The sequence below is a fragment of the Trachypithecus francoisi genome, unplaced genomic scaffold (genome assembly GCF_009764315.1).
Source record: "Trachypithecus francoisi isolate TF-2019V2 unplaced genomic scaffold, Tfra_2.0 Lachesis_group18, whole genome shotgun sequence".
In the NCBI taxonomy this organism is placed as follows: domain Eukaryota; kingdom Metazoa; phylum Chordata; class Mammalia; order Primates; family Cercopithecidae; genus Trachypithecus; species Trachypithecus francoisi.
The window spans coordinates 16,582,030-16,595,546 of NW_022681463.1; the positions used below are offsets into that span (position 1 = coordinate 16,582,030).

General features: G+C 42.7%; 1 protein-coding gene across 1 annotated transcript in view; it reads left to right on the forward strand.

The window, feature by feature from the left end:
• SLC15A1 (solute carrier family 15 member 1) overlaps nt 1-13,517 on the forward strand; it is a 72,622-nt gene that overhangs the window by 48,735 nt on the left and 10,370 nt on the right. Inside the window, exons 12-18 of the mRNA XM_033177384.1 lie at nt 241-285; nt 378-410; nt 495-583; nt 1,374-1,455; nt 3,892-4,011; nt 5,707-5,853; nt 7,901-7,950. Of these exons, the coding sequence (XP_033033275.1) occupies nt 241-285; nt 378-410; nt 495-583; nt 1,374-1,455; nt 3,892-4,011; nt 5,707-5,853; nt 7,901-7,950 (566 nt within the window). The remainder of the gene's footprint in view (nt 1-240; nt 286-377; nt 411-494; nt 584-1,373; nt 1,456-3,891; nt 4,012-5,706; nt 5,854-7,900; nt 7,951-13,517) is intronic.

Sequence of the window (13,517 nt, forward strand, 5' to 3'; positions counted from 1 at the left end):
TGCAGCTTCAGGAGGGGTTGGAGCACTCCATATTGTGGACACTCGTACACTAGAAATGCAACCTCTTGCTTTTGACCTAGTATTATAATAGAGCTGGGAGATTAACTTGATGTTTAAAACAACTTTAGATCCCGTAACATGTCAGACCTCATTCCTGATATGGAAAAGACTCACCATTGACTTGTAAAATTTTAAAAACCCACATTCCCAAATAATACAGCAAATTTATTCATTTTTCAGGGCTCTAGGTGGACACTGCAGGCAGCAACTATGTCCGGGAAAATCGTAAGTTTGACTCCTTTGTTTTAGTTTCTTTGTCCCCGTTCTTCTTCCCTTTCATGACATTTTGCACTGAGATTGTTTTCCTCTCTTTTTAGGGAGCTCTCGAAATTCAGCCCGATCAGATGCAGGTAGGAGAAGAAATGTAAGTTGCTTTCAGGGATCAGAGTCGTCTTTGAGACAAGCTTAACATTTCTCCTCCACTTCCTCTGCAGACCGTGAACGCCATCCTGATCGTGATCATGGTTCCGATCTTCGATGCTGTGCTGTATCCTCTCATTGCAAAATGTGGCTTCAATTTCACGTAGGTGTTGGGTGGGTTGGGTTGGGTGAGGCTCCCTTGGTCCCAGGGCTTTGCAGATGGGCTGTGCTCAGCCTGCAGCCCCTCCCGTAACCTCACCTAGAGGATAGGGTTTTGAATAATGAAGAAAACAAATGTTTGTGTGCTGATGTTTCTGAAAATGTTCTTTGCAATAAAAATGCTGTGAGTGACAGCCTGAAAAGGCCTTTAATCAGGCTTTCTTCTCTACGCAGATAATAGGAATGGTCATTGTAATCTGGAGTAGCACCTGAACTATAGTTTCTAGAAATTAATGTAAATATACAGGCCAGGCACAGTGGCTCACACCTATAATTCTAGCACCAAGGCAGGCAGACCACTTGAGGTCAGGAGTTCGAGACTAGCCTGGCCAACATGGCAAATCCCCGTCTCTACTAAAAATACAAAAAATTAGCCGGGTGTGGTGACACGCACCTGTAATCCCAGCTACTCTGGAGGCTGAGGCATGAGAATCACTTGAACCTGGGAGGCAGAGGTTGCAGTGAGCCAAGATTGCGCCACAGCACTCCCGCCGGGGTGACAGAAAGAGACTCTGTCTCAAAAAAAAAAAAAAGTAAACATGCAAACAAGAAGATATATTCCATTTATCCTCCTTGAATCTTCATGAATCCATGACCAAGAAGGGGAGGGGCACTTTCAGGCCCATGTTTTTGGAGGAAATTTAGTTTTGTTGGGGGGGATGGTGGGGGTGGGGGGTTAGCTTAGCTCATCAATGTGAGACTGGTTGAGAGTCACTCTTCTCCTGTCCCATCAGCTCCTTGAAGAAGATGACAGTTGGCATGTTCCTGGCGTCCTTGGCCTTTGTGGCGGCTGCCATCGTGCAGGTGGAAATCGATGTGAGTTGTCCCCTGGTTCTCCCACGTCCTTTCCTGGTGAATTTAGGTGGAGCGTTCAGAATCTTCTTTCTTCAGGATGAAGGGGATTAGGGGAGGCCAAGGTCTTTCTCTGTAAACTGAGCCCTGGAGCTGTGGGCAGTGGGAGGCACCACAGGTGTGAGGGTAAAGTGGGTGGGCTTCAGCAGGGGAAAAAAGCTTACATAAGTAACTTGCATTTATAATACAGTTTTTATAATGGAAAAGAAGTTTACAGAACAGGTTCCTTCACAATCTGAATTCCCAGGGGATCTGGTTAAAAGAAGTTCATCATTCACAAACAAGCATCACTTCAAATGTGTGTAAATGGTCTTTTTGATGTGAGAATGCATTTTGAATTCTAGTGTTTCTAAAATGATTGGTTTGTAAGTTAACCCACACATCTGTTGGACTCACAGTGTGCTAAACTAGACTTCTGACGCTGGTAGTCTGAGATCAGCTCCTAGAAACAGGGCTATGTGGTAGGTAAGACCCTCTTCCCTCTCCCTGCCATCCCCCACTACTTCCTCCCTCTCTTTGCCTCTCTCTCTCTTTCTCTCATTCCTTCCATCCCCCTCTCTCTCTGTCTTTTAATATCTTTATTTATTTATATTTTTAAGTGAAAGCAAGTTTGTTAAGAAAGTAGAGGAATAAAGAGTGGCTACTCCATAGGCAGAGCAGCTCTTTTAATGTCTTTAAATTAAAAAAAAATAATAATTGTGGTAAATATATGTATAACATAACATTTACCATATTCTTCTTTTTTTTATTTTTTGAAACAGGGTCTCACTCTGTCACCTAGGCTGCTGGAGTGCAGTGGTGCAATCATGCTCACTGTAGCCACAACCTCCTGGGTTCACACGATCCTCCCACCTCAGCCTCCTGAGTAGCTAGGACTGTAGGCATGCACCACCACACTCGACTAATTTATTACACATTTTTTGTAGAGACAGGGCCCCCCTATGTTGCTCAGGCTGGTAAACAATCCTCCCACCTCAGCCTCCCAAAGTCCTGGGGTTACAGGCATGAGCCCCCATGCCCGGTCACATATTAACCATTTTTAAGTGTACAGTTCAGTAGCGTTAAGTACATTTCCATTGTTGTGCAATCAACCTCCAGAACTCTTCGTCTTACAAAACTGAAATTCTGTACCCATTAAACAACTCCCATTTCCCACTCCCCTAGCCCCATCAACCCCCATTCTACTTTCTGACTCTATGAATCTGACTACTCTAGCACCTCCTATGAGTGGCATTATATGGTATTTGTCCTTTTGTGACTGGCTAATTTCACTTAGCATGTTGTCTTCAAGGTTCCTCCTGTTGTAGGCTGCGTCAGCATTTCCTTCCTTTGTAAACTGAATACTAATCCCATTGTGTGTATACACCACGTTGTTCATCCATTCACCTTCGACAGGCGCTTGGGTTGCCTGCATCTTTTGGCTATTGCGAACAGTGCTGCCATGAACTTGGCTGTACTCAACGCTCCTCTTGGACATAGCCAGCTTTGTGGAAGATGAATTGTGGGCTAAGGTGGACATGGATTGCTTCAGTGACACTGGGTTTTGAAAGAGGGCATTGTAGAAAAAAACACAAAAACTCTGAACAAAGGTATGGAGGCAGGAGGGCATCAGACATTTGTGAGATGTGTACACTGCTGCGTCTAGGGCTGGGGACTGGGCTTCCAGACTTACAGGAGAACACTGGAGTCGGGTGACGGTAGATCTCAGGTGTCATGACAAGAAGGATATTCATTTAGGTTATAGTGACTTGGAGCCCTCAGATATTTGGCTTTGTATCCTGGCATCCTTTGGCCTGAAAGTGGCTAGATAAGCCTAAGAGCGGCATCTTTCTGATTCGTTCATGTATTAGTCCATTCTCACGCTGCTGATAAAGACATACCCAGAACAGGGTAATTTACAAAGAAAAAGAGGTTTAATGGACTCACAGTTCCACGTGGCTGGGGAGGCCTCACAATCATGGCAGAAGGTGAAAGCCACATCTTACATGGCGGCAGGCAAGAGAGAACGAGAGCGAAGCAAAAGGGGTTTCCCCTTATAAAACCATCAGATCTCGTGAGTCTTACTCACTACCACAAAGAACAGTATGGGGGAAACTGCCCCCATGATTCAGTTATCTCCCACAGGGTCCCTCCCACAACACCTGGGAATTATGGGATCTACCATTCAGGATGAGATTTGGGTGGGGGCACAGCCAAACCATATCACTTCAATATTCTGTACAAAAGTCATTTCTGTGGGTGCCATGGGGTCTGTGATTGGCAGCTTAGTGGGAGACACCTGGCGTGTCTCAGGCAGCACAGCTTTTCACAGCTGGGGTAAAGCGCCCCCATGCCAAGGTTAAGATGATTTTCCGTGTTCTATTGAAGACCTCATTGCCAATTTTATTTTATTTTGCTCAGAAAACTCTTCCGGTCTTCCCCAAAGGAAATGAAATCCAAATTAAAGTTTTGAATATAGGAAACAATACCATGAATATATCTCTTCCTGGAGAGATGGTGACACTTGACCCATTGTCTCAAGTAAGTAGATGGAAATGCTGCTTTCTTTTTCATCTTCTGACCCCAGTTACAATAGGATTTAGAGAAGCTGTTTTTCTTGGTCCTTGTATAAATGCCAAGGCCAGCCCAGAAGTGAACTACGGATCTTGATCTCATGTTGGCTGTACTCTAAACCAGTGTGTTCCATACTATGTTGTGTGTTGTGTATGCAGATCGCTCAGGGAGCTGGTTAAAGTGCAGGTTTTTTTTTTTTTTTTTTAAGATGGAGTCTTGCTCTGTCACCCAGGCTGGAATGCAGTGGTGTGATCTCAGCTCACTGCAACCTCTGCCCCCAGGGTTCAAGCGATTCTCCTGCCTCAGCCTCCCAAGTAGCTGGGATTACAGGTGCATGCCACCACACCTGGCTAATTTTTGTATTTTTAGTAGAGATGGGGTTTTGCCATGTTGGCCAGGCTGGTCTTGAACTCCTGACCTCAGGTGATCTGCCTGCCTCAGCCTCCCAAAGTGTTGGGATTACAGGTGTGAGCCACCATACCTGGTCAAAATGCAGATTCTTGATCAGCAGGCCTGAAGTGCTGCATTTAACTAGCTCTCAGGAATGTTGCTGCTGCTGGAGCCTAGAACCACCAGATGAAGGATCTAAACTGGGGGTGATTTTGATGCTAGGGGACATTTGGCCATCTCGGAGACATTTTTTGTTGTAGCAACTGGGAGTATGCTGCTGGCATCTCATGTAGAAGCCAGGGATGCTGACATGCAGCCCTCCGTAACAAAGATTACCTGGCCCAGGTGTTCACACTGCCAAGGATGGAAAACCCTGCTCTAGATCACCCTTGATCTGGATTCGTGGTACTCAACCTCCTGCCCATATCGGAATCACCTGGAGAGCTTTGAAAATTTTGATACCAGGTCCCAGCCCCAGAGATCTTTTTTTTTTTTTTTTTTTTTTTTTTTTTTAAATACAGAGCCTCACTCTGTAGCCCAGGCTGGAGTGCAGTGGCGCTATCTTGGCTTACTGTAACCTCTGCCTCCTGGGTTTAAGCAATTCTCATGCCTTAGCCACCTAAGTAGCTGGGATTACAGGCGCAAACCACCACACCCAACTAATTTTTGTATTTTTAATAGAGACAGGGTTTGCCCTGTTGGCCAGGCTGGTCTCAGACTGCTGCCCTCAAGAGATTGGCCTGCTTCAGCCTCCCAAAGTGCTGGGATTACAGGCATGAGCCACCGTGCCCAGCCCTAGCCCCAGAGGTGTTGAGATTCAGCCAGTTTCGTTCCTGTTTAGCCATGGTTGAGCACCACCATCTTAGACCTTGCCAAACTAATAATCTTGAAGGTAAAAACAAAAAGCCCATTACCTAATGCTTGGAGCAGCCCAGTATTGGTTTTCCCGAGGGCTGTTGCTTTTGCCCTAATGCTGTTCTTTGCCTAACAGTAGGAATTAGTCTCGTAGTATTTATTTTTATAAAAACAAAATAAAAATAAGATTCTTGGTGAAAAGCGTTGTTCCTGTGGTGGTACTAAAAACCTCATGACAGAGTCTGTAAGAGTGGGTGGGAACCTGAGGCAAATAAATGCCAACTCCCCACAGGCATTTTTTGATATCTATGAACATGAACTTGGAAATGTGGAATATCAGATAACTGCTGTTCCAGTGTTCAGTTGCATAGTGCTGAGACTGTCATATTAACTATGCCTCTTTCCCTCCCTCTATAGACAAATGCATATATGACTTTTGATGTAAACAAACTGACAAGTATAAATATTTCTTCTCCTGGATCACCAGTCACTGCCGTAACTGACGACTTCAAGCAGGGCCAGCGCCACACGCTTCTAGTGTGGGCCCCCAATCACTACCGGGTGGTAAGTGCATGAACACTTACAGTTGACTCTTTGCTGTTTGTGATACTGGAGGCCCAAATTTTTATACTGTGACTTTGTTTTACTCCCCTGTAGTATTATATTAGCTCATACTCAATTTCTTCCTTCTTCTGGAACACAAGACTTCAAAAACACCAGTCAGACTTCCAATAATAGTATGACTGGTGGATAGGAAAAGCTAATATTAATTGAAGTTTCTAAAAAGACAATCTCTGGACATTGTATGGGGTCTGTGCACGGATGTGCGTGTGTGTACAGAAGTCACAAACGGTACATATGTGAATTCTCAGGGACTTTTTCAGAGAGTTTAAAATACTAATTGCACTGAATTTAAAAATTTGCACTAAATAGTCAGAAAATTAGAGCAGTCTCTGAAAAAGTATAATAAGCCTACCAGGTAAAAGCAATAAAATACTATACATACAAAATATTTGATGAGAAAATACAGAGATCTAAATATGTCATTTGCTCATAAAAAGCTATGAAACCTAGCCTGGACAACATAGTGAGACCCCTGTCTCTACACAGATTTTAAACATTTGAGTGTGGTGGTGCATGCCTGTCGTCCCAGCTACTTAGGTGGCTGATGTGGGAGGATTGCTTGAGCCCAGGAGGTAGAGGCTGCAGTGAGCCATGTTCATGCCAGTGTGCTCCAGCCTGGATGACAGAGCAAGACCCTGTCTCAAAAAAAAAAAAAAAAAAAGCAGCAGCAGCTAGGAAGGTATAGTTGAGCTAAATGAAAGGGTTGTGGACATTCTGTAAAGTACATTTAAGTGAGCTTCTATGGAACTGCAATATAGAATTAAGACTCGTGGTCATTTGCTTAATTAGGGAGCTGCTGAGTGGCTTGTTCTAAAGTTTTGGAGAGTAGTGTTCTGTGGAAGCCCAGCAACCAACGATCAAAAATTGTAGAGGCTCATGTTAGCTTTAAAGAAAATCAAAGCTGGCCGGGCGCGGTGGCTCAAGCCTGTAATCCCAGCACTTTGGGAGGCCGAGACGGGCGGATCACGAGGTCAGGAGATCGAGACCATCCTGGCTAATACGGTGAAACCCTGTCTCTACTTAAAAATACAAAAAACTAGCCGGGCGACGAGGCAGGCGCCTGTAGTCCCAGCTACTCAGGAGGCTGAGGCAGGAGAATGGCGTAAACCCGGGAGGCGGAGCTTGCAGTGAGCTGAGATCCGGCCACTGCACTCCAGCCTGGGTGGCAGAGCAAGACTCCGTCTCAAAAAAAAAAAAAAAAAATCAAAGCTGAAGAAATGGAGCCCTTCTTCCTTCTTCCTTCCTTCCTTCCTCCTTCCTTCCTTCTTCCTTCCTTCCTTCCTTCCTTCCTTCCTTCTTCCTTCCTTCCTTCCTTCCTTCCTTCCCTCCCTCCCTCCCTCCCTCCCTCCCTCCCTTCCTTTCTTCCATTTTTTTGTTCTTTCTCTTTCTTCCTTTCTTTCTTTCACTTTCAACAGGATCTCACTATGCTGCCTAGGCTGGTCTCAAACTCTTGGCCTCAAGAGATCCTTCCAAAGCTCTGGGATTTCGGGCATGAAGCACCATTCCTGGCCCAGAAACCCTCTTTTTTTTTTTTTTTTTTTTTTTTTTTGAGACATGATCTCCACCAGTTGCCCCATCTGGAGTGCAGTGGCATGATCACAGCTCACTGCAGCCTTGACCTCCCAGACTCAAGATTCATTGTCAACAAATGATTCTCCCTCCCACCTCATCTTTCTGAGTAGCTAGAACTACAAGTGTGCATCGCCTCACCTGGTTACTTTCTAATAGAGGCAAGGTCTCGCTGTGTCTCCCAGGCTGGTCTCAAACTCCTAAGCTCAAGTGATCCTCCTGCCTTAGCCTCCCAAAGTGCTGGAAATACAGGCGTGAGCTACTGCGCCCAGCCTCCAGAGCCCTTCTAATGTAACCGTGTCCTTAGCTCCTAGGATAAGTATCAATACCACCTTCTCAAAGACTGAAACATTCATCTAAACTCATTCTAATGAAAATTATTTTGAAAATATTTTTATATTGCTGTTTTCTCCCTCAGGTAATGGATGGTCTTAACCAGAAGCCAAAAAAAGGAGAAAATGGAATCAGGTATGTATATTTCTTTAAAATTTAAGTTTTATCAGCTTCTTATGGAAGTAATGCATACCCATAGTAAAGTCCAAATGTAACAAGGATATGAAATGAGATAATAGGGTTAGTCCCAACAATGTAAGGCTGGCTCAATATTCCAAAAAAAACCAATCCATGTAACGCACCATCTTAATAAACTAAAGAGGAAAATGTACATCATCTTATCAATTGATTAAAAAAAGCGTTTGATAAAATTCAGCATCCATTCATGATAAAAACTCTCAGCAAACGGAATAGAAGGGAACTTCCTTACCCTGAAAAAGGACATCAAAAACTCGAGCTAATATTATAGTTCATGGTGAAAGTCTAAAAGCTCTCCACTAAGATCAGGAACAACGTAAGAGTTTTCCATCCTCCCCACTTCTGTTAAACATCCGCTGGTTGCAAGAGCAAAGATACAAGAAAAAGAAGTAAAAGCATATAGATTAGAAAGGAAGAAATAAAAATATTTCCAATTGGCCGGGTGTGGTGGCTCACACCTGTAATCCCAGAACTTTGGGAGGCTGAGGCGGGTGGATCTCTTGAGCCCAGGAGTTCGAGACCAGCCTGAACAATATGGTGAAACCCCATCTGTAACAAAAATAAAAAAAAAAATTAGCCGAGCGTGGTGGCACACACCTGTAATTCCAGCTACTCGGGAGGCTGAGGCAGGAGAATTGCTTGGGCCTGGGAGATGAAGCTTGCAGTGAGCTGAGATTGTGCTGCTGCACTCCAGCCTGGCTGACAGAGCGAGACTCTGTCTCAGGAAAAAAAAAAAAAAAAAAATTAGCTGAGTATGGTGGTGTGTGCCTGTAATCCCAGCCATTCAGGAGTCTGAGGGGGGAGGATCACCTGAGCTTGGGGAGGTTGAGGCTGCAGTGAACCATGATCCTGCCACTGCACTCCAGCCTGGGTGACAGAATGAGACCTTGTCTCAAAATAAATCAATATAATTAATTAATTAATTAATTAAATTTCTACTTATAGATGACAATTGTCTATAGAGAAAGTTCCCAGGACTCTACCAAAAGAAGCTCCTAGAGTCAATAAGTGAATTTAGAAAAGTCACGGGACACAGGACAAACACAAAATCCACCACAGTTCCGTGTGCTAGCAATGAAGAGTTGGAATCTGAAATTTTACAGCCATTTCATGTGTACTATCTCCCCCCACAAAATATGAAATACTTAGATACAAATCTAACAAAACATGCAGGATTTGAGTGGTAAAAACTACAAAATTGCTTGTGAAAGAAATCAGTGAAAAGCTAAATACATGGAGAGACAGCTGTGTTCACTGACCCGAAGATTTAATGTAGTAAAGATGTCACTTCTCCCCAAGTTGACCTATAGCTTTATTGCCATTCCTATCAAAATCATAGCATTATTTGTATGGGTATAAAAAAGCTGCTTCTAAAATGTATGTGGAAAGGCAAAGGAATTAGAATAGCTCAAATAATTTTGAAAAAAGGTTAGAAGAGTCTTACTACCACTAGTTTTAAAACGTACTGTAGAGTTACAGCAATCAAGACAAAATGGTATTGGCAAAGAAATAGACCTATAGATGAATGAATAATCCCGACTCAAGCAACTGATTTTTGTCAAAGATGCAAAGACGGTTCAATGGATTAAGGGAAGTATTTTCAACATTCAGTGTTGAAACATTTGAACATTCATATGTAAAAAATGAACTTGACCTAAACCTCAGATCTTATACGCAATTCATATATAAAAATTATACTAAATTCTTATACATCTTATGTGAAAACTCAAAATTGATTATAGATCTACAAGTAAAATATAAAACTATAAAATTTATACAAGAAACATAAACTCTTGTGACCTTGGGTTCTTAACTATGACACCAAAAATACAATCTATAGAAGAAAAAGTTGATAGAGTTCACCAAAACTAAAAATGTTTTATCTGTCAATGTCACTTTTTTTTTTTTTTTTTGAGACAGGGTCTTGCTCTCCTGCCCAGGCTAGAATGCAGTGGTGCAATCACAGCTCAGTGCAGCCTCATCTTCCTGGGCTCAAGTGATTCTTCTGCCTCAGCCTCCCAAGTAGCTGGGACTACAGGTGCGCACCACCACGCGCAGCTAATTTTTACTTTTGGTAGAGGTGGGGTCTCACTATGTTGCCCATGCTAGTCTCAAACTCCTGAGCTCAAGCAGTCCTCCCATCCCAGCCTCCCAAAATACTGGGATTACAGGCATGAGCCACTGTGCTGGGCCTACACTAAGATATGAGTACAAATTTGAATACATTGTACTCATTGATATTGGCACCCAGCCAATATCAGTCTGAAGAGAATAAAAAGATTCACTACGAACTGGGAGAAAATATTTAGAAATCATGTATTTGACAAAGAACTTGTATCCAAAATAGGTTAAGTACTCTAAAAGCTCAATGTAAAGAGAATTATACAGTGTGCAACTTTTTGAGGCTGGTTTCTTCCACAGCAAATTCATATAATCTTAATTTAAATTTAATTTTAAATAACCCAATTAAAAAAGCAAAAGATTTGAGCAGATATGTCACCAAAGGAGATATCCACACATGACAAATAAGCACATGAACAATAGCATTGGTCTTATTAAGGGAGATATAAATGAAGACCACAGGGAGTTATCAGAGCACACCTATCGGGTGGCTGTAATAATTGTTTTAACCCTGACAGTACCAAGTATTGGTGAGGACGCAGGGCACCCAGAACTCCCTTGCATTGCTGGTGGGAGGACAAGATGCTGTAGCCCCTCTGAAAAGCAGTTTGGCAGTTTCTTATACAGGTAAACACTCACCATGTGACCCAGCCATCCCACTCCTAGATATTTACCCTAGAGAACTGGAAACTTGTGTTCACATAAAAGCCCACACATGAATGTTTACAGAGCTCTGTTTATAATCACCGAAGATTGCAGATCACCCAGATGTCCTTCAACGGGGGATGCATAAACATCCAGCACTCAGCAAAAAAGGGGACAGACTCAGTACAACGATATGAGTGCATTTCAGAGGCATGGTGCTGTGGAAGAAGCCAGCCTCAAAAAATGACACACTTTTCTTTCTTAAACGTTGAGGGTGTGGGGAGGGGCCGGTCCTGCCCTGGGCTGGAGTTCCTTTTCCCACACCTGTGATTGGAGATGTGGAGAAGGGGAAGGGAGGGACAGCTCACTGGTTCCTTTTGCAGTAGCTCTGTGATTAAAAACGGAAATTGTTCTCTTGCCCAGTCCCACTCCCCCGCCAAAAGTGGCATTGACAGAACAATTGTATGATTCCATTTACATGACATTTGCAGAAAGCCAAAAACTCCAGGGACACAGAACACATTAGTGACTGGCTTGAGTTAGGAGTGGAGGAAAGGTTTGACTATGGGGTAGCACAATTTTGGGGTCCACGTATTCTGATTGTGACAGTATTTATAAATCAAGATACTGTTAAAATGTATATGGCACTTACACCCCAAAAGTCAATTTCCTATAAATAAATCTTTAATAAGAATAAACTGGGGGGAATGAGAGTAGTTCTCCTGTTCACCTCAACGTTCAACCCTAGTCTCCAGTCCCCTGTAGGCACAACTTTGATAATTTCTGATTTTAGCTTTTACGAGCTAGCACTAAAACACAAAATAATAGAGACTTAACTATACTTTGGGACAATGTCTATTAACTTACTAATATAGGCTGGGCATGGTGGCTCATGCCTGTAATCCCAGAACTTTGAGAGGCTGAGGTGGATGGATCACCTGAGGTCAGGAGTTCAAGACCAGCCTGGTCAACATGGTGAAACACTGTCTCTACTAAAAATACAAAAATTAGTCAGGCATGGTGCATGTGCCTGTAATCCCAGATACTCAGGAGGCTGAGGCAGAAGAAATGCTTGAACCCGGGAGGCAGAGGCTGCAGTGAGCCAAGATTTTGCCACTGCACTCCAGCCTGGACAACAGAGCGAGACCCTGTCTCAAAAAAACAAAATAAAACAAAACCAAAAAACAACTTACTAATACAAATGGTGGTGAAATGAACTTTTACTTTTCATCTCACCTCCTGTTTGCTTCACATTGTTAATATTTATTAGATTTATGTTTCTGTTTTCCCTGTGCTAGGCTGAGTCTAAATAATAGATCTATAAACAGGATTTACAGTATGACCCTATAAATAATATTTACAACATAATAAAGTGTGATCAGTCTGCAAGAGAAAATGTTACTTTATATCCTTGAAAATGTATCCCTCCACTGAAAATGTCTTGACTGTCCAGAGGCATTGAAATCTCCTATTACATTGATGAATTGTTCAGCAGTGCCCGTCTTGGTTGCTTTCATTTCACCAAGGCTTTCTTGCACAGCTTCACCTTTTTTTCCCTGTAACCCAGTTGGCCTCTTGTTAACAAAAACATAAGCCTTTACCCAGTCTCCAAGGTTACCAGCTTCCTAATTATACTGTTATCCTGGGAATCCACTTTTCCTCCTGAAAAACCAACTCTTCAGCACATTCTTCGAGCTAATGGGAGCACTGGTTCTGTCGTCCTGCTGAACCACTATCCTGGTAGAATTTTTCACTGTGTGCCAGGTTAATGCCTTTCTTTCTTGGATTTCATGTCATCTTTCTCAGCCTTCTTTCTACTTTTGTGGCAGCATATGGCCAAGTATCTTGTCAAGAGGAATATGAGATCAATTCCAAGTCATTGCTTGCCTGAAAATGCCTTTTTGTATTCTCACACTTGGTTCATTGGCTGGACACCATTTTCTTCCATAACTTTGGAGGCTTGACTAAAAGATTTAAAAAAAAAAAAAAAAAAGCACCTGCCAATCTTTGTGGTTGATTTCCATTTCTTCTCATCAAACTTTCGGCGTCTTCCTTCTCTTTGGTGTTCCCAAATTTCTCTGCAGTGTAACTAAACGCGGCTATAATTGTATATAATTGTGTTCATCTTGCCAGCACAGTGACTTTGGGGTCCTGAGGTTCTACTTTCTTTCACATAACCGAAACAATGAAATTTATAGAAGAAAACCAAAACCACATGTGACGAAAAAAAGGAAAAAGAACTTGGGCTTCATAAAAATGGAAAACTTTGTGCTGCAAATGATGTGATCAAGAATTGAAGGGACAATGCACAGAATGGGAGAAAATATTTACAAATCGTATATCTGAGAAGGGACTCATATCCAGAATATATAAAGAACTCTCACAACTCAGTACTAAAAAGACAACCCAATTTTTAAAATGGGCACAGTATTTAAATAGGTATTTCTTCAAAGAAGATACCCAAACAAGCATATGAATATATGCTCAAAGTTGTTAGTTTTAAGGGAAATTTTAATTAAAACCACAGTGAGATACCACTGCATACTTTCTAGGTTCTGATCAAAAAGATAGGCAATAGGCCAGGCACGGTGGCTCACGCCTGTATTCCCAGCACTTTGGGAGGCCAGGGTGGTCAGATCACCTGAGGCCAGGAGTTCGAGACCAGCCTGGCCAACATGGTGAAACCCCGTCTCTACTAAAAATACAAAAATCAGCTGGGCGTGGTAGCAGGTACCTGT